This window comes from Miscanthus floridulus, chromosome 5, assembly GCF_019320115.1.
Source record: "Miscanthus floridulus cultivar M001 chromosome 5, ASM1932011v1, whole genome shotgun sequence".
Taxonomy (NCBI): domain Eukaryota; kingdom Viridiplantae; phylum Streptophyta; class Magnoliopsida; order Poales; family Poaceae; genus Miscanthus; species Miscanthus floridulus.
The window spans coordinates 5876550-5899294 of NC_089584.1; the positions used below are offsets into that span (position 1 = coordinate 5876550).

The window sequence follows — 22745 nt, forward strand, 5'->3', positions numbered from 1 at the left end:
TCTTTGGACTTCTCCTAGTTGTTAGTGTGTCGGGCTATAAATATTATTTAGTCATTCTTGATGACTGCGCTCATTACACCTGGACGTTCCCATTACGCCTCAAGTCCGATACTTTCAGTGTCCTTTCTAACTTTTTCTCATATGTGCGCACGTAGTTCGACTCCACCATCAAGGCAGTTCAGTGCGACAACGGCCGCGAGTTTGACCACTCCTCGGCCCGCACGTTCTTCCTCACTCATGGAGTCATCTTTCGGATGTCGTGCCCATACACCTCTCAGCAGAACGGACGTGCCGAAGCGCACCCTTCGCACCAGTGAACAACATCGTGCGGTCCCTTCTGTTTTAGGCCAGCCTTCCTCCGGTTTATTGGGCTGACTCACTCCACACTGCCACCTACCTTCTCAATCGTCACCCCACCAAAACCCTAGACGGCCGCACCCCTTTCTTCGCTCTTTACGGCACACAGCCTTCCTACACTCACCTTCGAGTTTTCGGCTGTGCCTGCTATCCCAACCTCTCGTCCACAGCTCCACATAAATTATCACCTCGCTCCTCCTTGTGTGTTTTCCTCGGGTACTCATCCGATCACAAAGGATATCGATGTCTCGATCTTCATTCCAATCGGATCATTGTCTCCCGTCACGTTGTATTCGACGAGACTTTGTTTCCGTTCTCCGAGATGTCCACCACCACCCCAGGACCCAAACACACTTGCGTTTTTGGATGATGCTGATGATTCCTCTTCGCCTATGTGGCCAAGAGCTGTGCCTGCAGGTACTCGTCTCCCTGGCGGCATGGATGCCGCACCTGGGACCCCTGGCGCCCCCTCAACCGGTGCCTCTCCCACCAGGCGGTGCGGTGCCTGACACGATGTCAGGTGCTACCGTGGCCCCCTCAGGTGGTGCCCCTCCCACCGGTCCGGCTGGTGCTGCTGCCCCTGCGGACTCAGCGTCCTAGGTTGTTGCCAGCGGTGCTGGATGGACCACCGGCCGCACCACCACGACAACTCCGGAGGCGATCGTTCCTGTCACTAATGCGCACAGCATGCGCACCCATGGCAAGGACGGTTTTCGACAACCCGTGGATCGCCTTAATCTCCACACGACAGTTGCGGCTACCACTCCAGTACCTTCGTCCGTCCGTGCCGCTCTTTTGGATCCGGCCTGGCGTCTTGCTATGCAGGCTGAGTTCGACGCCTTGCAGGCAAACGACACCTGGACCTTGGTGCCTCGCCCTCCTGGCGTCAACCTTGTCACCGGCAAGTGGGTTTTTCGTCACAAGTTCAAGTCTGATGGCTCTCTTGACCGCTACAAAGCCTGGTGGGTGCTTCGCGGTTTCACACAGCGTCCGAGCATTGATTATGATGAGACCTTCAGTCCAGTTGTCAAGCCAGCAACCATCCGGATGGTACTCACTTTGGCACTGTCTCGCTCCTGGCCGATTCACCAGCTTGATGTGAAGAATGCATTTCTTCATGGCACTTTGACTGAGACAGTCTACTGCGCACAGCCGACTGGGTTTGTCGACTCTTCCAAGCCCAATTATGTCTGTCGCCTGAACAAGTCACTCTATGGGTTGAAGCAAGCTCCTCGCGCCTAGCACAGTCGCTTCGCCTCTCACATTACCTCACTCGGGTTTGTTGAGGCCAAGTCCGACACGTCGCTGTTCATCTACTGCAAAGGTGCTGACATGGCTTTTCTTTTACTCTATGTTGATGACATTGTTCTCACTGCGTCGTCTCCGAGTCTCCTCCATCGGATTATCGCAGCACTTCGCCAGGAATTCTCCATGACAGACATGGGGCCTCTTCACCATTTTCTGGGTGTCAGTGTTCAGTGCAGAGGTGACAGTTTATTTCTCTCTCAGAGACAGTACATGCTGGACATTCTGGACCGCGCCGGTATGAGTCACTTCAAGCCGAGCAGCACTCCTGTGGACACTCACTCCAAGCTTTCTGCTGATGGTGTTTCAGTCGCTGATCCAAGTCAGTATCGCAGTCTTGCCGGGGCTCTTCAGTACCTCACCTTCACCAGACCAGACATTGCGTATGCTGTTCAGCAGGTCTGCCTGTACATGCATGACCCCCGGGAACCTCATTTGAGCGCTCTGAAGCGCATTCTCCGGTACCTTCAAGGTACATTGGATCTCGGTCTACACCTCCACCGGACCTCTCCAGCTGATCTCACTGTCTACACCGATGCAGATTGGGCGGGCTATCCTGACACACGCAAATCCACCTCGGGTTATGCGGTGTTTCTCGAGGACAATCTCATCTCCTGGTCATCCAAGCATCAGCCTACAGTGTCTCGGTCCAGTGCAGAGGCGGAATATCGAGCAGTCGCGAATGGAGTCGCCGAAGCCTGCTGGTTGCGCCAACTTCTGATAGAGCTTCGCTGCCCACTCCGTCGTGCTACAGTGGTCTACTACGATAATGTCAGCGCCGTTTACCTCTCCACCAATCCGGTTCAGCATCAGCGAACCAAGCATATTGAGATCGACCTGCACTTCGTTAGAGAACGAGTCGCCCTCGGTGAAGTCCGCTGTCCTGCACGTTCCCACTTCGTCCCAGTACGCCGACATCTTCACCAAAGGTTTGCCGACGTCCGTGTTCACGGAGTTTAGGTCCAGTCTCAATGTTCGCGGTGCTCCCAGTTCAGACTACGGGGGAGTGTTGGAATGTAATATGGCATGTGGGTCCTGCCTGGCCTCCCACAATGCCTATATATGTAAACGCTGATCATTCACAGTAATGCATTGAGTATTCCCTAATCCTACTCTTTCAAAAGCTTTTAAAAAGTTTGACTTAAAGACAACTTTAGGAATTAATCTGTTTAGAGACAGAAGGCGTAGTTCAAACAGGCTACTGATAAACTGGGACGACATTTATTTCATTTCTCGGTGATCACAGGTTAACTACGTAGTACACGCATGCACTAACTGATGCAAGAGTTATTTTATGCACTCCATCAAATACAGCAGGCTAATATAATTCACCATGACCAATCACAAACCGCAGTATACACACACACACACACGAGATTCGTAGTCTTGGGACGTCGTTATGTTTGTCGCTTGCGTACGTGCTTATGTACACATACACCATGGCTGTATATACGTATCATCATCGTGCTGATAAAGTGCGTACGTACACGTACGTCGTCGTCGGTCGTAGCCTGTACGTTTGGGCACGTACGTACTCGCAGTGGCGGCCATTCTGCAGCTAGATAGCAAGATAGCTAGGACGCCGGCGATGTCCTTGGCTGGCGGAGGACGTGGCGGCGGCCGCCGGTGCCACCCTCGGGCTGGCAGCTGAAGAAGGCGGCGGCGACGGGGGCGCCAGGCCGTGTTCGACGGCGAAGTTGCGGGTGCAGAAGTTGTGGCGGAGAAGCGGCGGCTGGTCGACGGAGCCGCGCGCCATCTGCTGGAAGAGCACGAACACCACGCGGTGGATCCCCGCCGGCGGCAGAGGGCTCTCGTAGCATATCACCATCGCGACCTGCATGCGTGCGTGTATGCAGCCAATTATTGGAAACGCAGATCCATGCATACGGAATCACCCATGCATGGATTTCTCCTTTTTTTTTTTACCAGACTAGAATAATATTCCACGTGTTGTCGGTGGAATTTTCTTAGAAATAAACAATATTACATGTATGAGCTCAACTACGTCTGTTTACATCCATTCTTATCAAAACTGAGCAAGACGTACAATAAAGGATCAATGAAAAACTAATAAAGTTAGATCGAATTGTATAAGATGATAAAACGACAAAAAAAAATAGTAATACACGGATGCTTTCTATATCTCTTATATATCAAAAAAATAACTACGTTTAGTGGATAACTTATATTAAGTGGTCGAAATTTAGTGGGATAAGATGGCTGTTAATGAGAGATGTAGATAATTAGCAGTAGATGTTGCATATGATTTACATATTATTAGATAAAACATGTAGTGAGGATTATAGATATAGATTTGTTAATTAATTACTATGAAAAGAGAATTACAGTTGAACTATATAATATAATATAACAAAAAAAAACAAAAAAAACATTAGTCCGAGTTCCTTTTGTTTGTGGCTGCGTCCATATATAGTGGGTTGGAGCTTCAAGTTTTTTATTGATTGAAGATATATCGGATGGACAGCGTACGTTATTCGAAACATGTCTCCGTTTTTGAACTAACACTATGATGATCATAATTAATTGAACAAAGTAATACTCATTTTTAAAATATATATACTATATGATTCGTATCACATTATTTTAGTAAAAAGTTTGAGAACTCAACAGTCTAATATAATTTCTCCACAAACAAAAAATGATATTCACCCCTCACTCAAAAGTGGATCACAATGCAATCGAGACGTGATGTTGCTAATTCTAAAAAAAAAAAAGAAGACACGTGATGCTGCTGACATGCACAATGCATTTCTAGCTACTGCACTTTTCTACTCACCATATACAATTTCAGTTGTCCCAGGAATATCTGTCACCAACCTGCAAAATGAAAGGTGATCAATGAAATCCAAATATAACTATGCATGGCTTTTAGAACATAAACACAATACTTACTCCCTCTGCCCCACAATAGCGCACTTCTCACTTAATTTTGAAGTTCAACTTTAAATCTAGTTAAATTTAAAATAGCATTTGACTTATTTCTTAAGATGTGCAGTTATTTTGGAACGGATGAAGTATGTGCGAGGATTAATTATATGTACATATGGTACCAATGCAAATTACTCCTTCAACGTCGGATTGCTCGGGTTGGGAGCGTCAGGATCCAGCATAACCTTTTGATTCGATGATCCAAAAGCCACACGGACGGCATATGTAAATAAACGCATCATGAATAATCAGTTAGCTTAGCTAGGAATGGCAATAGGACATGCATGCACACACGTCAAGCAGGCTGATTTTTAATAATTAGGACTAATATCAGCCAAAAGAGATGCATGGAGGAAAACCTACAAGCGTGTAGGACTGCCTGAAATCGGTGCCCCCGATCTCGATGCGAGGCCTTGCTGCCACCGCCGACGGCCGGAGGTCGGAGCCGTTGATGAGGCGCCGGCCGTTGTAGGAGACCCGGAGCGCCACCGTCGGCGAGAACGGGTCCACCACGTCGCCGACCACCCGCCCCAGCACCAGGCTGTCCCTTGACGTCGTTGACATCGAGAGCTTTGTAGTGTAAGCAGTTTGTCGTTGGAAGCTACCAAGCCTATGGTCCAACCTTCTATCTTGTCGCGTCTCTTCTCTCTCTCTCTCTCTCTCTCTCTATGGTCCAACCTTCTATCTTGTCGCGCGTGCGTGCGTGTGTGTGTCTCTCTCTCTCTCTCTATATATATATATATATATATAGAACTACTATCCTATAGCTGGCTACAAATAACTTATTCTGTAGTCACTTTGAGTTACGATAATTACTATGTTAATTTATGAGATTATAGTAACTCCTTACTAAGTGGTTTACTACAACGTTATAGTAAATATCCCCGTGTGTTATAGTAACCCAACTATAGTAAATATATTGACATTATCGTAAATTAGTATAAAATTATGGTAAATGGAGGTGGCTACAGAATAACTTATTCTGTAGCTGGCTGCTGAATAGCCTCTCCATTATATATATATATATATATATATATAATATATATTATATATATATATATATATATAATATATATATATATATGGAGAGTATATTCAGTAGCTAGCTATAAAATAAGTTATTCTGTAGTCACCTCCATTTATGATAATTTTATATACTAATTTACGATAATGTTAATACCTATTTACAATAGTTGGATTTCTATAATAGTATGATGTTTCCTCGTGTTACTAGTAGTACTCTTTTGGTGTCAGGAATCGAAGTGAGTGATTGATTGGCACGCGCCGGTGCAGAGGCATATTCCCCTGACGAAGCATGGGCCTTCGCTTAGCTGAAAAATTATTATGATTAATTTGTTCGGAGAGAAAAACAATGTTCTGGCTAAAAGATTAAGTTAAAAAATACGGATTATAAGAGAAACGAACATGACCGTATAGGGATAAGCGCTCTGTTCGCTTGGCTTATAAGCCGTACTTTTTTAGCCAACGAACAATATTTTTTTTCTCATAATAAATCAGCCAATATTATTTTTAGTTATGGCTTATCAGCCAAACAAACAGGTCCAGTGTTTCACCGATCAGCAATCACCACCGCGGGCGGGGCCCAGGTCATCCAGACTCCAGCATCTGTCTGATCTCCACGTGACGTTGTTTACCGACCTGCAGGTAGTACAATAGAATTTAAGCAGGAGTGTTCTGTCACAATCTGTATTAGTTACCTTGGACGTTTGCTTGATGTTTGTTTATACTGCCGGTATCTGTAATAAAAACTACTCTGTAGTACAGCACTAGTGAAAACACTTTTGGTTAGCCGGTAGGCAATGCGTGTGGCTGAGCTGATTAAACTGTTTTTATACGAGTATTTGGGAGCACCGCCGTCGGCGTGCTCCAGCAGCTCCAATTGGCATGGAGCCCCCACCCCGTGTGGTGTCGTGGTAGCAACCGGTCAATATACTAGTAGGAGTAGTAAATGAATCAATGGAAAGTTTGACGCCCTTTCCCAGGCAAATGCACCGTCACTTTCAAGCTTTTCTACCCTCTTTTATATATTTTTCTCCCCGCGTGGATGCTTTCCACACCCCATTCCGCGAGCACGCATGGCCTGGCTCATTCAACCTGAAGAAAGAAGAGTGCACGACACCACACTGGTGGTGCTTGCTTGGCGTGGATGCTGGATGAGCGGAGCAGCTCGTTTTCAGACCGGCCAGTTTCTATCCCCAGCTGATGACGGCGACGCGTCCAGGTCCAACAGGGTATCACTGACCGGAGACTGACTGCCGGTGGTGGTACGCGGACTCCATTCCGTGGGCCGTAACATGAGTACGAGTACAGGTACGGAGGTAGTAGAAAAAAAAACAATTCAAAATCGATCCCGGAGATCCGTTCACGGAGCTGGCGCCCGTGCAGTGCTCTGGGCTCTGGCTCTTCTGCTACTGTGGCATGCTGTGGCTGCAGCAGCCCTGCCCGTCAGTGCGCTGCGCACTGTCACTGTGGACTCTGGTCGAGGGAGGGCATCTCGCCGCAGGCCGCGCGGCAGCGCCTGCGCCACGGCGCTGGACTGGCGGGGGAGGCCAGTGACATGACCGGCGTGGCGTCACATGATTCCACAACAATGGCCGGCCAGTGGCAGCACGGGCAGGGCCGCAGGGAGGGAGTGCCAGTCGTCTCTCTCGGGCCTCAGCTCTGACTCTCGGTGCTCCAAGCAGTCCTAGCTCTTGGTAGGGCAGGCCACAGCCACAGGACGAGCCGCAGAGGATGAGGATGAGCCCTGAGGACGACGTGGGGCCCTCAAGTTTCCGTGATCACGTGGTGGCAGCACACGCAGCACGTTGGCAGGCAGCAGTGCTCTGCCGCCGCGGCGTCCGCCTGGCTCCGTGCGCCGGCCTGACCGGGACCGGAACCGGAACCGATGGGATGGGGACGGCCCCCGCCGCTCACGTGCATGCTGCCGCTGCGCTGCGAGCCCAGTGACCCACCGGTCCCCACGGCCCCGGCTCCGCACGCCCGTTACCGCGTTTGTCCCCTCCTGGCGTGGCGTCAGTCGTCACCCACCCACCCTGACCCCACCCCCCAGCGTAGCGCGATTGGAGTGGAGTGGCCCAGTGGGTCCCGCGCACGCTGACGAGATACCAACAGCGCCGCTCTGTTCCGCGACAAGGGTACAGTGCGCGTGCGTGCGTAGTACTACTACGGATCTACTTCTACGGCCCAGCCGAGCCCAAGACCCAGGCCCCCACAGCAGCGCTAGACTGGGCGTACCAAGACCACTCTAGCAGCACTGCCGGGTTCAAGCTCTGCTGTCATTTTGGTCGATTTTCACTTCTACTGCTAGTACAAAAAAAGCAGTATTACTAATAGTATTTTTGAGCAGCAAACACTCCTCTCTTTTTTTTTACACATGTTGTATTAGATGCACTTTTGCTAAGGCACACGTTCGTGCACTGAGTGCCGGAGTCAAGTTCAGAGATTGTTTTCGATCTATTGGGATTATTATAAATACCACCACGACTGACCTTTATGACATTCCACGTTGCGTTGGGCGCGCGTAGAAGAAATCGCCACCCGCGCCGCACACGCCGTTCTAGACGCGAGACCCGAGTAGCCCCCGTTCCCACACGCCCAGACGCCCTCTGCCGTCGCTGCTCGCCGGGACCCGCCCGCCCCCCGACGTGTCGATCGCCAGGGGGGCCTCGTCCTCGCGCTCCGTCCAGCCCCGCGCGCTCGCTTGCTGTTCAGGCATGCGGCCGCCGCTGCCCGCCGCCCTGCCCGCGCCTTCCCGCACGCCGAGACGAGATTATATTTCTTGGAGTAAAATAGGACGCTGGGTGACTGATGAGAGAGAGAGAGAGATTTATTGCAAAAATCTACGTATTTTTATATGGCAAAGAAAAACAGACGAAAATAAAGGCGTGATCCGTAAAAGCGAACGGTGGGCCCGCTCACGTGTCCCCCTCCGTCGTCCATCCCCTCTCTCCCCGCGGTGGGCCAGCTCGGTCGTACTGCTCCTCCACGCCGTGCGGCCCCCTCCGGCCGCCATGTGGGTCCCGCATCCCACTGGCGCCCACGTGCAGCGCGGCTCGACGTGGACCGAGCCGCGCGGCGGAGACACGCTTCGTGGCCTGCCGGGTAGGGCCGTTTCCCCATTCTGCCCCCGGACCCCGCCGCGGAACCGGAGGGCATCGCTTCAGGCGCACGCCTACCGCACGGCCACGCGCGCTGGCACTGGCACTGGCACTGGCAGTGGTATGCGCGGAGATATGCCGGAAGTCGAGGGGCGTTGTCGTCTGCCTCTCCGGACCGGAGAGCCTTTCAAGGCTCACGCCACTGCTCCCCTCACCCCCAGCCCCAGTCCCACCCCCGTCTCCCTCGCTCGCCTCGCGCGGCGTGTTGCCTTTTCCGTGGGATCTCTTCTCGCCTCACGCTTCCGGCTTCTGCCCCCTCCCTCCCTTGCTCGCTCGCTCCCTAGCTCCTCCGCACCCAGACGAGCACGCGGTCCGGCCGGTCTCCCTCTCCTGTCCCCTCCTCCCTCCTTGAGCCGAGCCGAGCTGAGCGCGGCTCGCGCGGGCGTCGCATGGCGAGTGGTGCCGGCGGGGACGGCCTGGGCGCGGCGGGCGCGGGGGGACGGATGCCCACGTGGAGGGAGCGCGAGAACAACAAGCGCCGGGAGCGCCGTCGCCGCGCGATCGCTGCCAAGATCTTCACGGGCCTCCGCGCGCACGGCGGGTACAAGCTGCCCAAGCACTGCGACAACAACGAGGTGCTCAAGGCGCTCTGCAACGAGGCCGGATGGGTCGTCGAGCCCGACGGCACCACCTACCGCAAGGTAAAGCCGCCGCTGCCGCTGCTCCTTGGTCCTTCCCCCCGGCTCGCCGCGCCGGCAGATCTCGTCTCTCCCCGTCGTCCCCGCAGTACACGAGCCACAGCCCACGCCGATTCGCGACCTCCCCTTCTCGACCCCCCCCCCCACTCAATCGATCCCGAAGCGGGCGCATCTCAGCGTGCGCCGTGGCCGGGTTGGGTGCCTGCTGTACGGTGGTGTGAACTGTGTGTAGCTAGCTAGCTGTTCATTTTTTCTCCTCCATTTTTTGGGTGGGTGGATGGGTGGGTGTTGCACGTGGACGATGGGCAAAAGGTACGGGATGCCAGCCTGGACCGCGCACGGGTGGTGTGCGGTGGGTGGAGTGATTGACGCGTTCGTGGAGAATCCCCTTCGCGTAGCTGCAAATTTTGCCGGAGATGAGATGGTGCTTGTTAGATTCTCCAGGAATTGGAAAGGAGTCTGGCATCCAGTTCTGCTACTGCTCCGACCCAGCAGCGCTCATGTTACAGCATTTTGCTGTTGGTCCTGCAGCCCTGTTCCGCCCGTCGGATCAGCAGGACGATCTGCTGAGTTTAGTTTCGGTACCGAATTGGTTGATTGGTTGTTGGGGCTGCTCTTGCATTGATATGCACCTAGATAATCAAATCTATGCAAGAACAAGTTGCCATTGTCCGCTCCATTGCTTTAAATTAGTAGCTCACAAGTCATGTCGCTACTCTGGTTGTTGTGTCGTGTGTGGACTGTCCTGAGGCATAATGTTGAGCATCTCTTACTTGCTTGGCACTCGTGTATTAATGCTCTTCCAGCTAAGGAGACTGGAAAATATGATTTGCAGTGTGAGCCTTGCACAAGCTGTTGCACGTGTGATCGTTGACTAAACTGTTTTGGGTACTACTTTATTATAGATAGTATAGATTTGCCATTCTCAACTATATGTTGTTCTGACTTACAGATTAAGAGCTTTTTGGTTCCCATATTACGCAATGGACATTAGCTGATGATAACAGATTCATGGATTTCTGCTACTAGTTCTAGGGGATTGGTTCTGTTGTTAGTTAATCGAATGGTTCTAGTGACAATGCAACTAATCATGTCTTTCTTTTCTCCCACAGGGAAGCAAGCCCATGGAACGCATGGATCATATCGGTTGCTCCGTGTCACCAAGCCCATGTTCATCATACCAAGTCAGTCCACGAGCATCATACAATGCAAGCCCTACTTCCTCCTCATTCCCCAGCGGTGCATCTTCCCCCTTCCTTCCTCCCAACGAAATGGTCAATGGTGGTATCGATGGCAATCCAATCCTACCATGGCTTAAGACATTCTCCAATGGTACTCCGTCAAAGAAACACCCACTTCTCCCACCACTGTTGATCCACGGTGGCTCAATCAGTGCTCCAGTAACCCCTCCTCTAAGCTCACCATCAGCCCGAACACCTCGGATGAAGACAGACTGGGACGAAGCAACTATCCAGCCTCCATGGCACGGTGCAAACAGCCCCACAATAGTGAACTCCACCCCACCCAGTCCTGGGCGGTCCATTGCTCCTGACCCGGCATGGCTTGCCGGCATCCAAATATCATCGACCAGCCCAAATTCCCCGACCTTCAGCCTCGTGTCCACCAATCCGTTCAGCGTCTTCAAAGAGTCTATCCCGGTCGGCAATTCGTCGTCGAGGATGTGCACGCCAGGGCAGAGCGGCACTTGCTCCCCCGCGATCCCGGGCATGCCCCGGCACTCAGACGTTCACATGATGGATGTGGTCTCCGACGAGTTTGCGTTCGGTAGCAGCACGAACGGCGCTCAGCAGGCTGCTGGGCTGGTGAGGGCGTGGGAAGGCGAGCGGATCCACGAGGACTCGGGGTCAGACGACCTGGAGCTGACGCTGAAGCTCTAGGGCAGGTGGCGGGCGGGCGCTGATGCTGATGCTTAACACCGCTAACACGGGGAATTGCTGCTGTTGTTTTTAGTGTACTTGTTATTGTTTAGCTCCTGATGGAGGCCGATCATGTGGCTCCTGGATAGATTCACTTGTTGTTGTGATGATAATTGTGGTGTTATTTATGCATGGAGAGAGCAGTAGAGGTGAAAGACTGATAGGTTCGGGCAAAATTAGCTCAAAATGTAGCCCGGAGCCGTATTCAGCTAGCTGACAGTCTCAAGTTGGCTGTTGCATAAGCTCCCTGTGCTGTTGTTGTGACAACTGTAAATTAATGTCAGAAAATCATTCAGAAATGATCTGGGAAGGTTTTATAGCCCAGCGGGGGCATTTGTGTTTCTGCCACTGCATGCCACGATTGTTGCACGCACGCACGCGCGCTGACCGCAGTCGGCAGTGCGCACGGGCACAACGCTCGCTGTTTGACCACCGTAGCCTGGTCGCGTGGCGCCGCGCGCTGCTTCGGCTTGCCGTGGTCAGCGGGCGACGGTGCTGGCGATGCGGGCCGCGACGACCCCAGGGATGGCGACAGACGGCGCCGCGTGCCGCGTGGTTGCCAAACAGGGACGCTGGGCACTGCCGCCTGTCGGCCGGCGCCGGGGCGGTGACTCACAAAGGGGTGCCCGGTCTGCCCCCTCTCCTGCCTGCCTGCCTGCCTATTCCCGCTGGTGCGCCGTCGGCCCGTCGCTGCCTGGAGTAACTGAACCGATGGTACCGGGTCAGCGACTGTGTGATGGCGTCTCTCCCCGCGGTCGGCAATCGCCCCCCGTCCTGACGCCATCCCCGTTTCCCCGGACTTCCTGCTCTCGTGCGGCCGGACCCGGACGAGGGACGACGCGTTCAAGGCCACCACCAGTCCACCACACACGCTCGCTCGCTCGCTGCCGTTGCCTTCTCGAGGACCAAGTGGTGTCCTGTCGCGGGATGAGCTGAGCTGATAGTGACACTTACGTGCCGCTGCTGCTGGCGGGTAAAGGTAAACGATCGGACCACGCGCTGTTACACACCACACCACGGATTGTTTGACCCGATCAAATGCACGTCGTGATAGCTAGCTCTAGCTGCCCTGGTCACCAACCCCTGGTCCGGAGGCACACAGAGAAGGAGAGTTGGTTGCCAAACTTGCGCGGGAATTCAGCCGGCCGTGTGCGAGTGAGCAAGCCTGCTTGCTCTTGGCTAGACAGGTGAGAGCGACGTGCACGCGTGGTGATGCTGGCCTAGACCCTTCTTTTTTTGTTATTGAAAAGAAAAGATTCTGGTCCAGACTTGCGGTGCACTACGAGCATCAGGGAAACCCGTAGGCTTGCACGGTAGTTACTCTGGCTGGCCAAAGCACAGCACGTTATTCCAGTGACGACACGTCAGAATCAGAAGGGATCTGTCAGTCTCACTGAAGAGGCTAGGACAGTGAAACTTCAGGCTGAATGAAACTCTCAAAATGTTTGGCCTTGGGATGAGCTCAGTTAGGTGAGAAAAACGGTAGTACACTGCGCGAATCCTGCTGCAGTAAACAATTCGTGTATATCCCCTGTTAGTTCGGTTGGTATCTTTTTGGGCACACGATACAGGCAGACAGACAGAGAGTTGGTGGTTGGTGGTCAGTCCGAGAAGATTTCGTGCGTGTTAGCAGGCCTGCACCGCCATTCTCCGATTAAATACTAGAACTAGTTTACTAGTAGTAATACAATTATTATACAGTGCTGAAATAAAAAGGGCTAAGGATGCCGGCGAGGTAGGGGAGGAGATGTCAGGGAGAGGGAGCGCCGCCGGGGCCACGGAAGAAGGGCAGGCGGGGTATCAGAGCTCGGAAGATGGAAGCCCTGCTGGCAGTGGCAGTGGCAGCAACAGATGCAACGACGACATGATCTCCGTGCAGTTCATGCAGAAGGTACGGCCGGCCACAAATTCATTCGACTAGCTGCCACGAGGTCTTAACCATCGCTCCTGCTCGTGATGCTCGAACTATATACAGTCCAACATACGTGCTGGAATGTACTAGGCCAATGCAAGATTACTGCTTTCAGTGTTCAGTACCATCAGTAATGTCATGCATTTGCTGTTGTTTGATACTTTGATTGACGCAAATTAACCCGCACTGCACTGCATGGACGCGTACGTGGAATAATGAACGAATGAATGAACTGATGAAATTAAAGCAGATTTTCGCGGAGGTGCTGGGGACCTACTTCATGATCTTCGCGGGCTGCGGCTCCGTGGTGGTGAACCTGAGCACCAACGGCACGGTGACGTTCCCGGGCATCTGCGCCGTGTGGGGCCTGGTCGTCATGGTGCTGGTCTACTCCGTCGGCCACATCTCCGGCGCGCACTTCAACCCCGCCGTCACCGTCGCCTTCGCCACGTGTGGACGCTTCCCCTGGAAGCAGGTCAGTCCATCAGAGGCTACGCTACGTAGCGGCATCTTATCGATCGGCGATCTGAAATTCTGAATGGAACCACTGCACCAGTTTCGAACTAGCACAAACAAATCCGGCGTCCTTATAATCTGCTTCTGCGTGCACGCATGATGCACGCACAATGCAGGTGCCGTCGTACGCGGTGGCCCAGGTGCTGGGGTCCACGCTGGCCAGCCTGACGCTGCGCGTGGTGTTCGGCGGCGCCACGGCGCACGACCACTTCTTCGGGACGGCACCGTCGGGGACGGACGCGCAGGCGGTGGTGCTCGAGTTCGTCATCTCCTTCTACCTCATGTTCGTCGTCTCCGGCGTCGCCACCGACAACAGAGCGGTAACCAATAATTAACTATCGCCGATCAGTTCCATGCATTCTTCTAGCTAGGCAAGCTCGCTGGGCACTGGGCAGGGTGTGAAGCAGCTGACGGCTTGGCGCTTTGACGCAGATCGGAGAACTCGCTGGGCTCGCCGTCGGCGCCACCGTCCTGCTCAACGTGCTCTTCGCCGGGTACGCACACAGCGCAGCCGCGAGATTGCCTCCAAATTCATTTAACTGGGCCCATGTTCTTATTTGACTTTTCCGATTTGGCCCACAGGCCCATCACAGGGGCATCAATGAACCCGGCGCGGACCTTGGGCCCGGCGATCGTGGCAGGCCGGTACAGAAGCATCTGGGTCTACATGGTTGGGCCGATGTGCGGGACGGTGACGGGCGCGTGGGCCTACAACCTGGTCCGCTTCACCGACAAGCCGCTGCGCGAGATCACCAAGAGCGGCTCATTCCTCAGGGCCGCGGGCCGCACCAGCTAACAGACACCTCGCTGGACGCTAGCTGGCTATTATTATGTTTCCAACGAGTCTGCTGCTGCTACAGGTACCCAACTAGCTACGAACTATGTGGTTGGTCTTTGTTGTACTCTTAATATTTTAATCCACTTTCCCAATTTCTTGTGAGCGAAAAGGTATCCATAACTCATACATTTTGGTTAATTTGTTAGCTTAAATTGTAATGTGAGGGTAAACCTCAATTGATTAGATTTTTTTGTGATGAAACATCTCCCGGGTCCTAGGTTTAGCACGGGCACTCAACTCTCTCCTAGATTTATTCAAGGAGTAAACAATGCTATTCATTTAACAGAAAATGACGCTAATCTTGAGACCTAATAACTCAATCCCTCGAAAGTCATGTCACCATTGACAAACAAAAAGTGACGAGCGGACCACGTTGAAAACCGTGGCTATTTTCAAGTGGAAAGTAACATGCTTTTTCCATTACTCGTCACTTTTAGGGTCATCTACTTGGAATGCAAGAATTTCACAAGATCTTTATAGAAATTTCACTGGAATCAGTTTAATTTCAAAGAAGAAATACAGAAACGGAGAAAAAAATCCCGTGTTCCAGACAGACCCTGATGCTAGCAAGGTCTTGGGTGACTATATATATATATACTCCCTCCGTATACAAATTTAAAGTCGTTCTGGGCGACGCTACATCCATGCAAAAGGAAGTCGTTCTGGCTTGAGGGGCTGGTTTTGGACGCGTTTGCCCCTGGCGACGCTTTGTTCCGCGCGCCCGCTGGTTCTCCGTTCGATGCCCAGCACGCTCGCCGCCCGCTTCGTTAATACGGAGTACTCCCAGCACGCTCGCCGCCCGCTTCGTCGCTCGCGTCAAGGCAGTAAACACGCGCCGCCCTCGCGCAGGTGCTGCTCGCCTTCGCCCTCGCTTTCTCACGCTCGTCCGCGGCTTAGTGTTTAGGTTTGCCATGGAGTTCACAGTGCCATGCAATTTTTCCACAGACCCATGCAAAATCTTGTTAAAACAAAAAAAAACGCCAGCCAAGGGAGTCGAACCCTGCCCGCAAGCCTCAAGTCCCACCCACCTGACCAGTCCAGCTACGAATCATTCTCGTCTAGGAGTCACCCACAGACGTATTTAATAAGGGTAAACATGAAAAAATACCACTTAATTAATGACACCTTGGTAAGCACAATCATGTCCTAAACGACTTTTATTTCCTATATGGAGGGAGTATATACAGTGACAGCCGACAGGCTTTGATTGTCTCCCGCGTCACTAGTGTTTGCACCTCTGATTTGTCATTAGTGATTTGTCTGGCTTGATAACAAATTAATTAGCTCGGCACGGCACTAGTGAGCTGGTACAGAGATGGGGTCCACCTAGTATACCTAGGAAGCAGCAGAAGAATCTAGAGAATCTCAAGAATCTATGCGTCCACGCTAGCGAGAGAACTTTGTGACAGCGATTGCCATTATTCTTTGCACCTTCAGTTAATTTATTAGCATATTCTTAGAGGCTGATTGACAAGCAGAGCTTCGAAAAAAAAAATATCTGTAAACTGATAGTTATACTGTAGAGATTCTTATATTGTAGTGGAACTGCTTAGTTGAGTCATTGTGTCATTATTTAAAAGATTATTAATTAAACACATATATGTTTAAACCAATTTATATTATCTAAAATTTTTTAAATCCTGCATACAATCTTTGAGTTAGAGCGTTTCCAAATAGGTCATCATCATGTATTGTTTACGTACGCCATCCATCCCTGAAAAAAAAAATCAATTTATAGAGTTTGCTTAAGTCATTTTTTATATTTAACCGAATTTATAGAAAAGAACATAAATATTTATGACATAAAATGAGCACGTTATAAAAAACTATTTTATATTGTATTTAATGTTATTAATTTAGTTTCATAAATTTTAGCGCTCTTTTCTATAAATTTGATAAAGCTGTTGGAATGTAATATGGCGTGTGGGCCTGCCTGGCCTCCCACAATGCCTATATATGTAAACGCTGATCATTCACAGTAATGCATTGAGTATTCCCTAATCCTACTCTTTTATGGTATCATGAGACGGTTCGTTTCTCGCTTCCGCAAACCCTAACTCGCGCCGCCGCCGGTTCACCGGCCGCTCGCCGCTGTCGCAGAGTATCCACCAATCGCCGGCCCTCCTCTCCTACCCCTCCCGCGCGGACGCGTGGCCCTCAGCGCCCGCGCGACGCGCCCCTCCACGCCGCTGCAGAGTCTTCCTCGTCGGCTTCCCGTGCCCGATCGCTGGCCCCGTGCCCGATCCGCACGCCAGGCCTGAGCGTGTGATCGCGTTGCCTCGTCATCGCGTGGCCGAGCTCGATCTCAACCGTGACCGCCGCTCCCATCGACCCCACCGATCTGATGGCCAAAACCGACGTCGAACGCCAGGCTCGCGAGGAGCGCGCCCGCAAGGCGGAGGCCGATCGCGTTGCGGCCCTCGACGTGTACGAGGCCAAGTACGCCGCCGTCCACGCCGCGGCCATCGCCGTCCTCAACATCAAGGTCCTCATGCCCCTGGTCTTGGATCGCGCCGCCGACAACTATAACCGGTGGCGGTCCATGTTCCTCGTTGTCCTAGGCAAGTATGCCCTAACGGACCACGTCCTCTCCGATGTCGTCAACGCCGATCAACAGGCGTGGGTGCAGATGAACTGCACCGTGCTCACTTGGATCTACTGCACCATCCACGTCGATCTCCAGCAGTCGACGATGAACCGCAAGCCGAACACGTGCGACGCGTGGATCTACCTCGAGAACGAGTTCCTCGGCCAGCGCGAATCGCACGCCCTACTGCTCTCGGCGGAGTTCCGCACGGTGAAACAGGGGTCGGCCTCCATCACCGACTTCTGCCGCTATCTTGAAACGATGGCGGCAACCCTCAGCGACTTCGGCGATCCGATCGGGGATCGAACCTTGGTCCTCACTCTCCTTCGTGGGCTCAATGGCAAGTTCTGGCCCATGGTCTCCAACCTCAAGATGCGGCAACCCTTCCCCACCTTCGAGGAGGCTCGCACGCTCCTCCTGCTCGAGGAGATCGACATCGACAATGTTGCTGCAAGCGACGCTGCCGGGGCATCGGACCCGCCGGCATCCTCTGCGACAACCACGCTCGTCACTACCCCGTGCCCTCCTGCTGGGCGCTCCTACGCAGGCCAGGGTGAGGGCGGCCATGCCGGCCACGGCCAGGGTGGCTATGCCAGCCCTAGCCAGGGCAGCCAGGGACAAGGCAGCCAGGACGAGCACGCTGGCCAGGGCAGCTCACAGCACACTGACCGTCGCCGCGGTGGCCACGGCCGCAACCAGCAGCAGTAGGTCTCCAACACTGGAGGCGGCTCTCGCTGCCTGGCACCATTCTATAACCCATGGACGGGCACCGTGCAGCTCTGGCCGTGTTCATCGGGCGGTCTAGGGACGCTGTTTTGACCTCCATCGGCTGCCTTCACTGCTGTTCCTTAGCCGCAACAGCAGTACATACAACAGCCGTACGTGCAGCAGCCGTACACCCTCGGACCTCCTCTAGGGTTCGGCTACGGAGGACCATCGCCGCCACAGCAGCAGCAGCAGTGGACGCCCATGCAGGGCACGTCCTGGGACCCATCCGCCCTCATCAGCAACTTCAACACCATGACGCTGACGCCCCCTTCATCGACTGAGTGGTACATTGACTCCAGCGCCGGTGCCCATATGGTCAACAACGCTAGTATTCTTTCTACCTTTCACCATCCTTCGTCATCTAGTTCTTCATCTATCATTGTTGGTAACGGAGCTTCACTTCCCGTTACATCTATTGGGTCACACTCATTCTCCACCACACGACGTCCTCTTGTTCTTTTTGATGTTTTAGTGTCACCAAACATTATTAAGAATTTGATTTCCGTACGTCGTTTCACCACTGATAATAATTATTCCATTGAGTTTGACCCGTTTGGCCTCTCTATGAAGGACCTTCAGACACGGAGCGTGATCGCCAGGTGCAATAGCACGGGTGACCTCTACCCGTTCTTCCCAGCACCATCCAGCACTCCCACTACCCTCGCTGCCACCGCGTCATCCACCTCACTCTAGCATCGTCGCCTTGGTCATCTCGGACATGCGGCTCTTTCCAAGCTTATTAGTTCCAATGCTATTTCATGTAATAAGCGCCATATTGATCATGTTTGTCATGCCTGTCAGCTAGGTCACCATGTGTGCCTACCTTTTAGTGTGTCACACTCTCGCGCTGCACATCCTTTCGATTTAATACATTGTGATCTTTGGACTTCTTCAGTTGTTAGTGTGTCGGGCTATAAATATTATTTAGTCATTCTTGATGACTGCGCTCATTACACCTGGACGTTCCCATTACGCCTCAAGTACGATACTTTCAGTGTCCTTTCTAACTTTTTGTCATATGTGCGCACGTAGTTTGACTCCACCATCAATGCAGTTCAGTGCGACAATGGCAGTGAGTTTGACCACTCCTCGGCCCGCACGTTCTTCCTCACTCATGGAGTCATCTTTCGGATGTCGTGCCCACACCTCTCAGCAGAACGGACATGCCGAGTGCACCCTTCGCACCGTGAACAACATCGTGCGGTCCCTTCTATTTTAGGCCAACCTTCCTCCAGTTTATTGGGCTGACTCACTCCACACTGCCACCTACCTTCTCAATCGTCACCCCACCAAAACCCAAGACGGCCACACCCCTTTCTTCACTCTTTACGGCACACAGCCTTCCTACACTCACCTTCGAGTTTTTGGCTGTGCCTGCTATCCCAACCTCTCGTCCACAGCTCCACATAAATTATCACCTCGCTCCTCCTTGTGTGTTTTCCTCGGGTACTCATTCGATCACAAAGGATATCGATGTCTCGATCTTCATTCCAATCGGATCATTGTCTCCCGTCACGTTGTATTCGACGAGACTTTGTTTTCGTTCTTCGAGATGTCCACCACCCCCAGGACCCAAACACCCCCCAGGACCCAAACACACCTGCGTTTTTGGATGATGCTGATGATTCCTCTTCGCCTATGTGGCCAAGAGATGTGCCTGCAGGTACTCGTCTCCCTAGAGGCATGAATGCCGCACCTGGGACCCCTGGCGCCCCCTCAACCGGTGCCTTTCCCACTGGCGGTGTGGTGCCTGACACGATGTCAGGTGCTACCGCGGCCACCTCAGGTGGCGCCCCTCCCACCGGTCTGGCTGGTGCTGCTGCCCCTGCGGACTCAGCGTCCCAGGTTGTTGCCAGCGGTGCTGGATGGACCACCGGCCGCACCACCACGACAACTCCGGAGGCGATCGTTCCTGTCACTAATGCGCACAACATGCACACCCATGGCAAGGACGGTTTTTGGCAACCCATGGATCGCCTTAATCTCCACACGACGGCTGCGGCTACCACTCCAGTACCTTCGTCCATCCGTGCCGCTCTTTTGGATCCGGCCTGGCGTCTTGCTATGCAGGCCGAGTTCGACGCCTTGCAGGCAAACGACACCTAGACCTTGGTGCCTCGCCCTCCTGGCGTCAACCTTGTCACCGGCAAGTGGGTTTTTCGTCACAAGTTCAAGTCCGATGGCTCTCTTGACCGCTACAAAGCCCGGTGGGTGCTTCGCGGTTTCACACAGCGTCCGAGCATTGATTATGATGAGACCTTCAGTCCAGTTGTCAAGCCAGCAACCATCCGGATGGTACTCACTTTGGCACTGTCTCGCTCCTGGCCGATTCACCAGCTTGATGTGAAGAATGCATTTCTTCATGGCACTTTGACTGAGACAGTCTACTACGCATAGCTGACTGGGTTTGTCGACTCTTCCAAGCCCAATTATGTCTGTAGCCTGAACAAGTCACTCTATGGGTTGAAGCAAGCTCCTCGCGCCTAGCACAGTCGCTTCGCCTCTCACATTACCTCACTCGGGTTTGTTGAGGCCAAGTCCAACACGTAGCTGTTCGTCTATTGCAAAGGTGCTGACATGGCTTTTCTTTTACTCTATGTTGATGACATTGTTCTCACTATGTCGTCTCTGTGTCTCCTCCATCGGATTATCGCAGCACTTCGCCAGGGATTCTCCATGACAGACATGGGGCCTCTTTACCATTTTCTGGGTGTCAGTGTTCAGCGCAGAGGTGATAGTTTATTTCTCTCTCAGAGACAGTACATGCTGGACATTCTGGACCGCGCCGGTATGAGTCACTACAAGCCGAGCAGCACTCCTATGGACACTCACTCCAAGCTTTCTGCTGATGGTGTTTCAGTCGCTGATCCAAGTCAGTATCGCAGTCTTGCCGGGGCTCTTCAGTACCTCACCTTCACCAGACCAGACATTGCGTATGCTGTTCAGCAGGTCTGCCTGTACATGCATGACCCCCGGGAACCTCATTTGAGCGCTCTGAAGCGCATTCTCCGGTACCTTCAAGGTACATTGGATCTCGGTCTACACCTCCACCGGACCTCTCCAGCTGATCTCACTGTCTACACCGATGCAGATTGGGCGGGCTGTCCTGACACAAGCAAATCCACCTCGAGTTATGCGGTGTTTCTCGGGGACAATCTCATCTCCTGGTCGTCCAAGCGTCAGCCTACAGTGTCTCGGTCCAGTGCAGAGGCGGAATATCGAGCAGTCGCGAATGGAGTCGCCGAAGCCTGCTGGTTGCGCCAACTTCTGATAGAGCTTCGCTGCCCACTCCATCGTGCTATAGTGGTCTACTGCGATAATGTCAGCGCCGTTTACCTCTCCACCAACCCGGTTCAGTATCAGCGAACCAAGCATATTGAGATCGACCTGCACTTCGTTAGAGAACGAGTCGTCCTCGGTGAAGTCCGTGTCCTGCACGTTCCCACTTCGTCCCAGTACGCCGACATCTTCACCAAAGGTTTGCCGACGTCCGTGTTCACGGAGTTTAGGTCTAGTCTCAATGTTCGCGGTACTCCCAGTTCAGACTACGGGGGAGTGTTGGAATGTAATATGGCGTGTGGGCCTGCCTGGCCTCCCACAATGCATATATATGTAAACGCTGATCATTCACAGTAATGCATGGAGTATTCCCTAATCCTACTCTTTCAAAAGCTTTAAAAAGTTTGACTTAAAGACAACTTTAGGAATTAATCTGTTTAGAGACAGAAGGCGTAGTTCAAACAGGCTACTGATAAACTGGGACGACATTTATTTCATTTCTCGGTGATCACAGGTTAACTACGTAGTACACGCATGCACTAACTGATGCAAGAGTTATTTTATGCACTCCATCAAATACAGCAGGCTAATATAATTCACCATGACCAATCACAAACCGCAGTATACACACACACACACACACGAGATTCGTAGTCTTGGGACGTCGTTATGTTGTCGCTTGCGTACGTGCTTATGTACACATACACCATGGCTGTATATACGTATCATCATCGTGCTGATAAAGTGCGTACGTACACGTACGTCGTCGTCGTCGTAGCCTGTACGTTTGTGGCACGTACGTACTCGCAGTGGCGGCCATTCTGCAGCTAGATAGCAAGATAGCTAGGACGCCGGCGATGTCCTTGGCTGGCGGAGGACGTGGCGGCGGCCGCCGGTGCCACCCTCGGGCTGGCAGCTGAAGAAGGCGGCGGCGACGGGGACGCCCAGGCCGTGTTCGACGGCGAAGTTGCGGGTGCAGAAGTTGTGGCGGAGAAGCGGCGGCTGGTCGACGGAGCCGCGCGCCATCTGCTGGAAGAGCACGAACACCACGCGGTGGATCCCCGCCGGCGGCCGAGGGCTCTCGTAGCATATCACCTCGCGACCTGCATGCGTGCGTGTATGCAGCCAATTATTGGAAACGCAGATCCATGCATACGGAATCACCCATGCATGGATTTCTCCTTTTTTTTTTACCAGACTAGAATAATATTCCACGTGTTGTCGTGGAATTTTCTTAGAAATAAAAATATTACATGTATGAGCTCAACTACGTCTGTTTACATCCATTCTTATCAAAACTGAGCAAGACGTACAATAAAAGGATCAATGAAAAACTAATAAAGTTAGATCGAATTGTATAAGATGATAAAACGACAAAAAAAATAGTAATACACGGATGCTTTCTATATCTCTTATATATCAAAAAAATAACTACGTTTAGTGGATAACTTATATTAAGTGGTCGAAATTTAGTGGGA

The 22745-nt window shown here is 52.4% G+C and overlaps 4 protein-coding genes and 1 pseudogene across 9 annotated transcripts in view; 3 read left to right on the plus strand and 2 right to left on the minus strand.

Moving 5' to 3' along the window:
• The first annotated feature begins 1797 nt into the window (after positions 1-1797).
• LOC136454176 (uncharacterized mitochondrial protein AtMg00810-like) lies at positions 1798-2622 on the plus strand. Its single transcript, XM_066454701.1, has one exon. The coding sequence runs from the start codon at positions 1798-1800 to the stop codon at positions 2620-2622; it is 825 nt and encodes a 274-aa protein (XP_066310798.1).
• Positions 2623-3236: 614 nt separating this feature from the next.
• LOC136454177 (protein FLOWERING LOCUS T-like) lies at positions 3237-5248 on the minus strand (annotated as a pseudogene).
• A 3685-nt stretch (positions 5249-8933) lies between these two features.
• On the plus strand, positions 8934-11691 carry LOC136451418 (protein BZR1 homolog 2-like). The gene is made up of 2 exons (XM_066452120.1): positions 8934-9433; positions 10543-11691. The coding sequence occupies exons 1-2, from the start codon at positions 9182-9184 to the stop codon at positions 11326-11328; spliced, it is 1038 nt and encodes a 345-aa protein (XP_066308217.1). The 5' UTR covers positions 8934-9181; the 3' UTR covers positions 11329-11691.
• A 1299-nt stretch (positions 11692-12990) lies between these two features.
• Positions 12991-22745, plus strand: part of LOC136451419 (aquaporin NIP1-2-like) — a 13548-nt gene continuing 3793 nt past the window's right edge. The window contains exons 1-6 of one of the 6 annotated variants that reach the window (XR_010758592.1): positions 12991-13258; positions 13530-13754; positions 13912-14115; positions 14228-14289; positions 14378-14655; positions 18559-18893. Coding sequence is in view for 5 of the 6 variants with exons in the window: in XM_066452121.1 (XP_066308218.1) it covers positions 13115-13258; positions 13530-13754; positions 13912-14115; positions 14378-14704 (900 nt within the window). In the remaining variant the exon portion in view is untranslated. Of the gene's footprint in view, positions 13259-13529; positions 13755-13911; positions 14116-14227; positions 14290-14377; positions 14733-18558; positions 18894-22745 lie in introns of those variants that run through there. The other 5 variants (XM_066452122.1, XM_066452123.1, XM_066452125.1 and 2 more) reach the window with 5 other exon arrangements.
• Positions 21929-22745, minus strand: part of LOC136451420 (protein FLOWERING LOCUS T 1-like) — a 2187-nt gene continuing 1370 nt past the window's right edge. Inside the window, exon 4 of the mRNA XM_066452126.1 lies at positions 21929-22370. Coding sequence (XP_066308223.1) covers positions 22111-22370 — 260 coding nt within the window. The 3' untranslated portion in view covers positions 21929-22110. The remainder of the gene's footprint in view (positions 22371-22745) is intronic.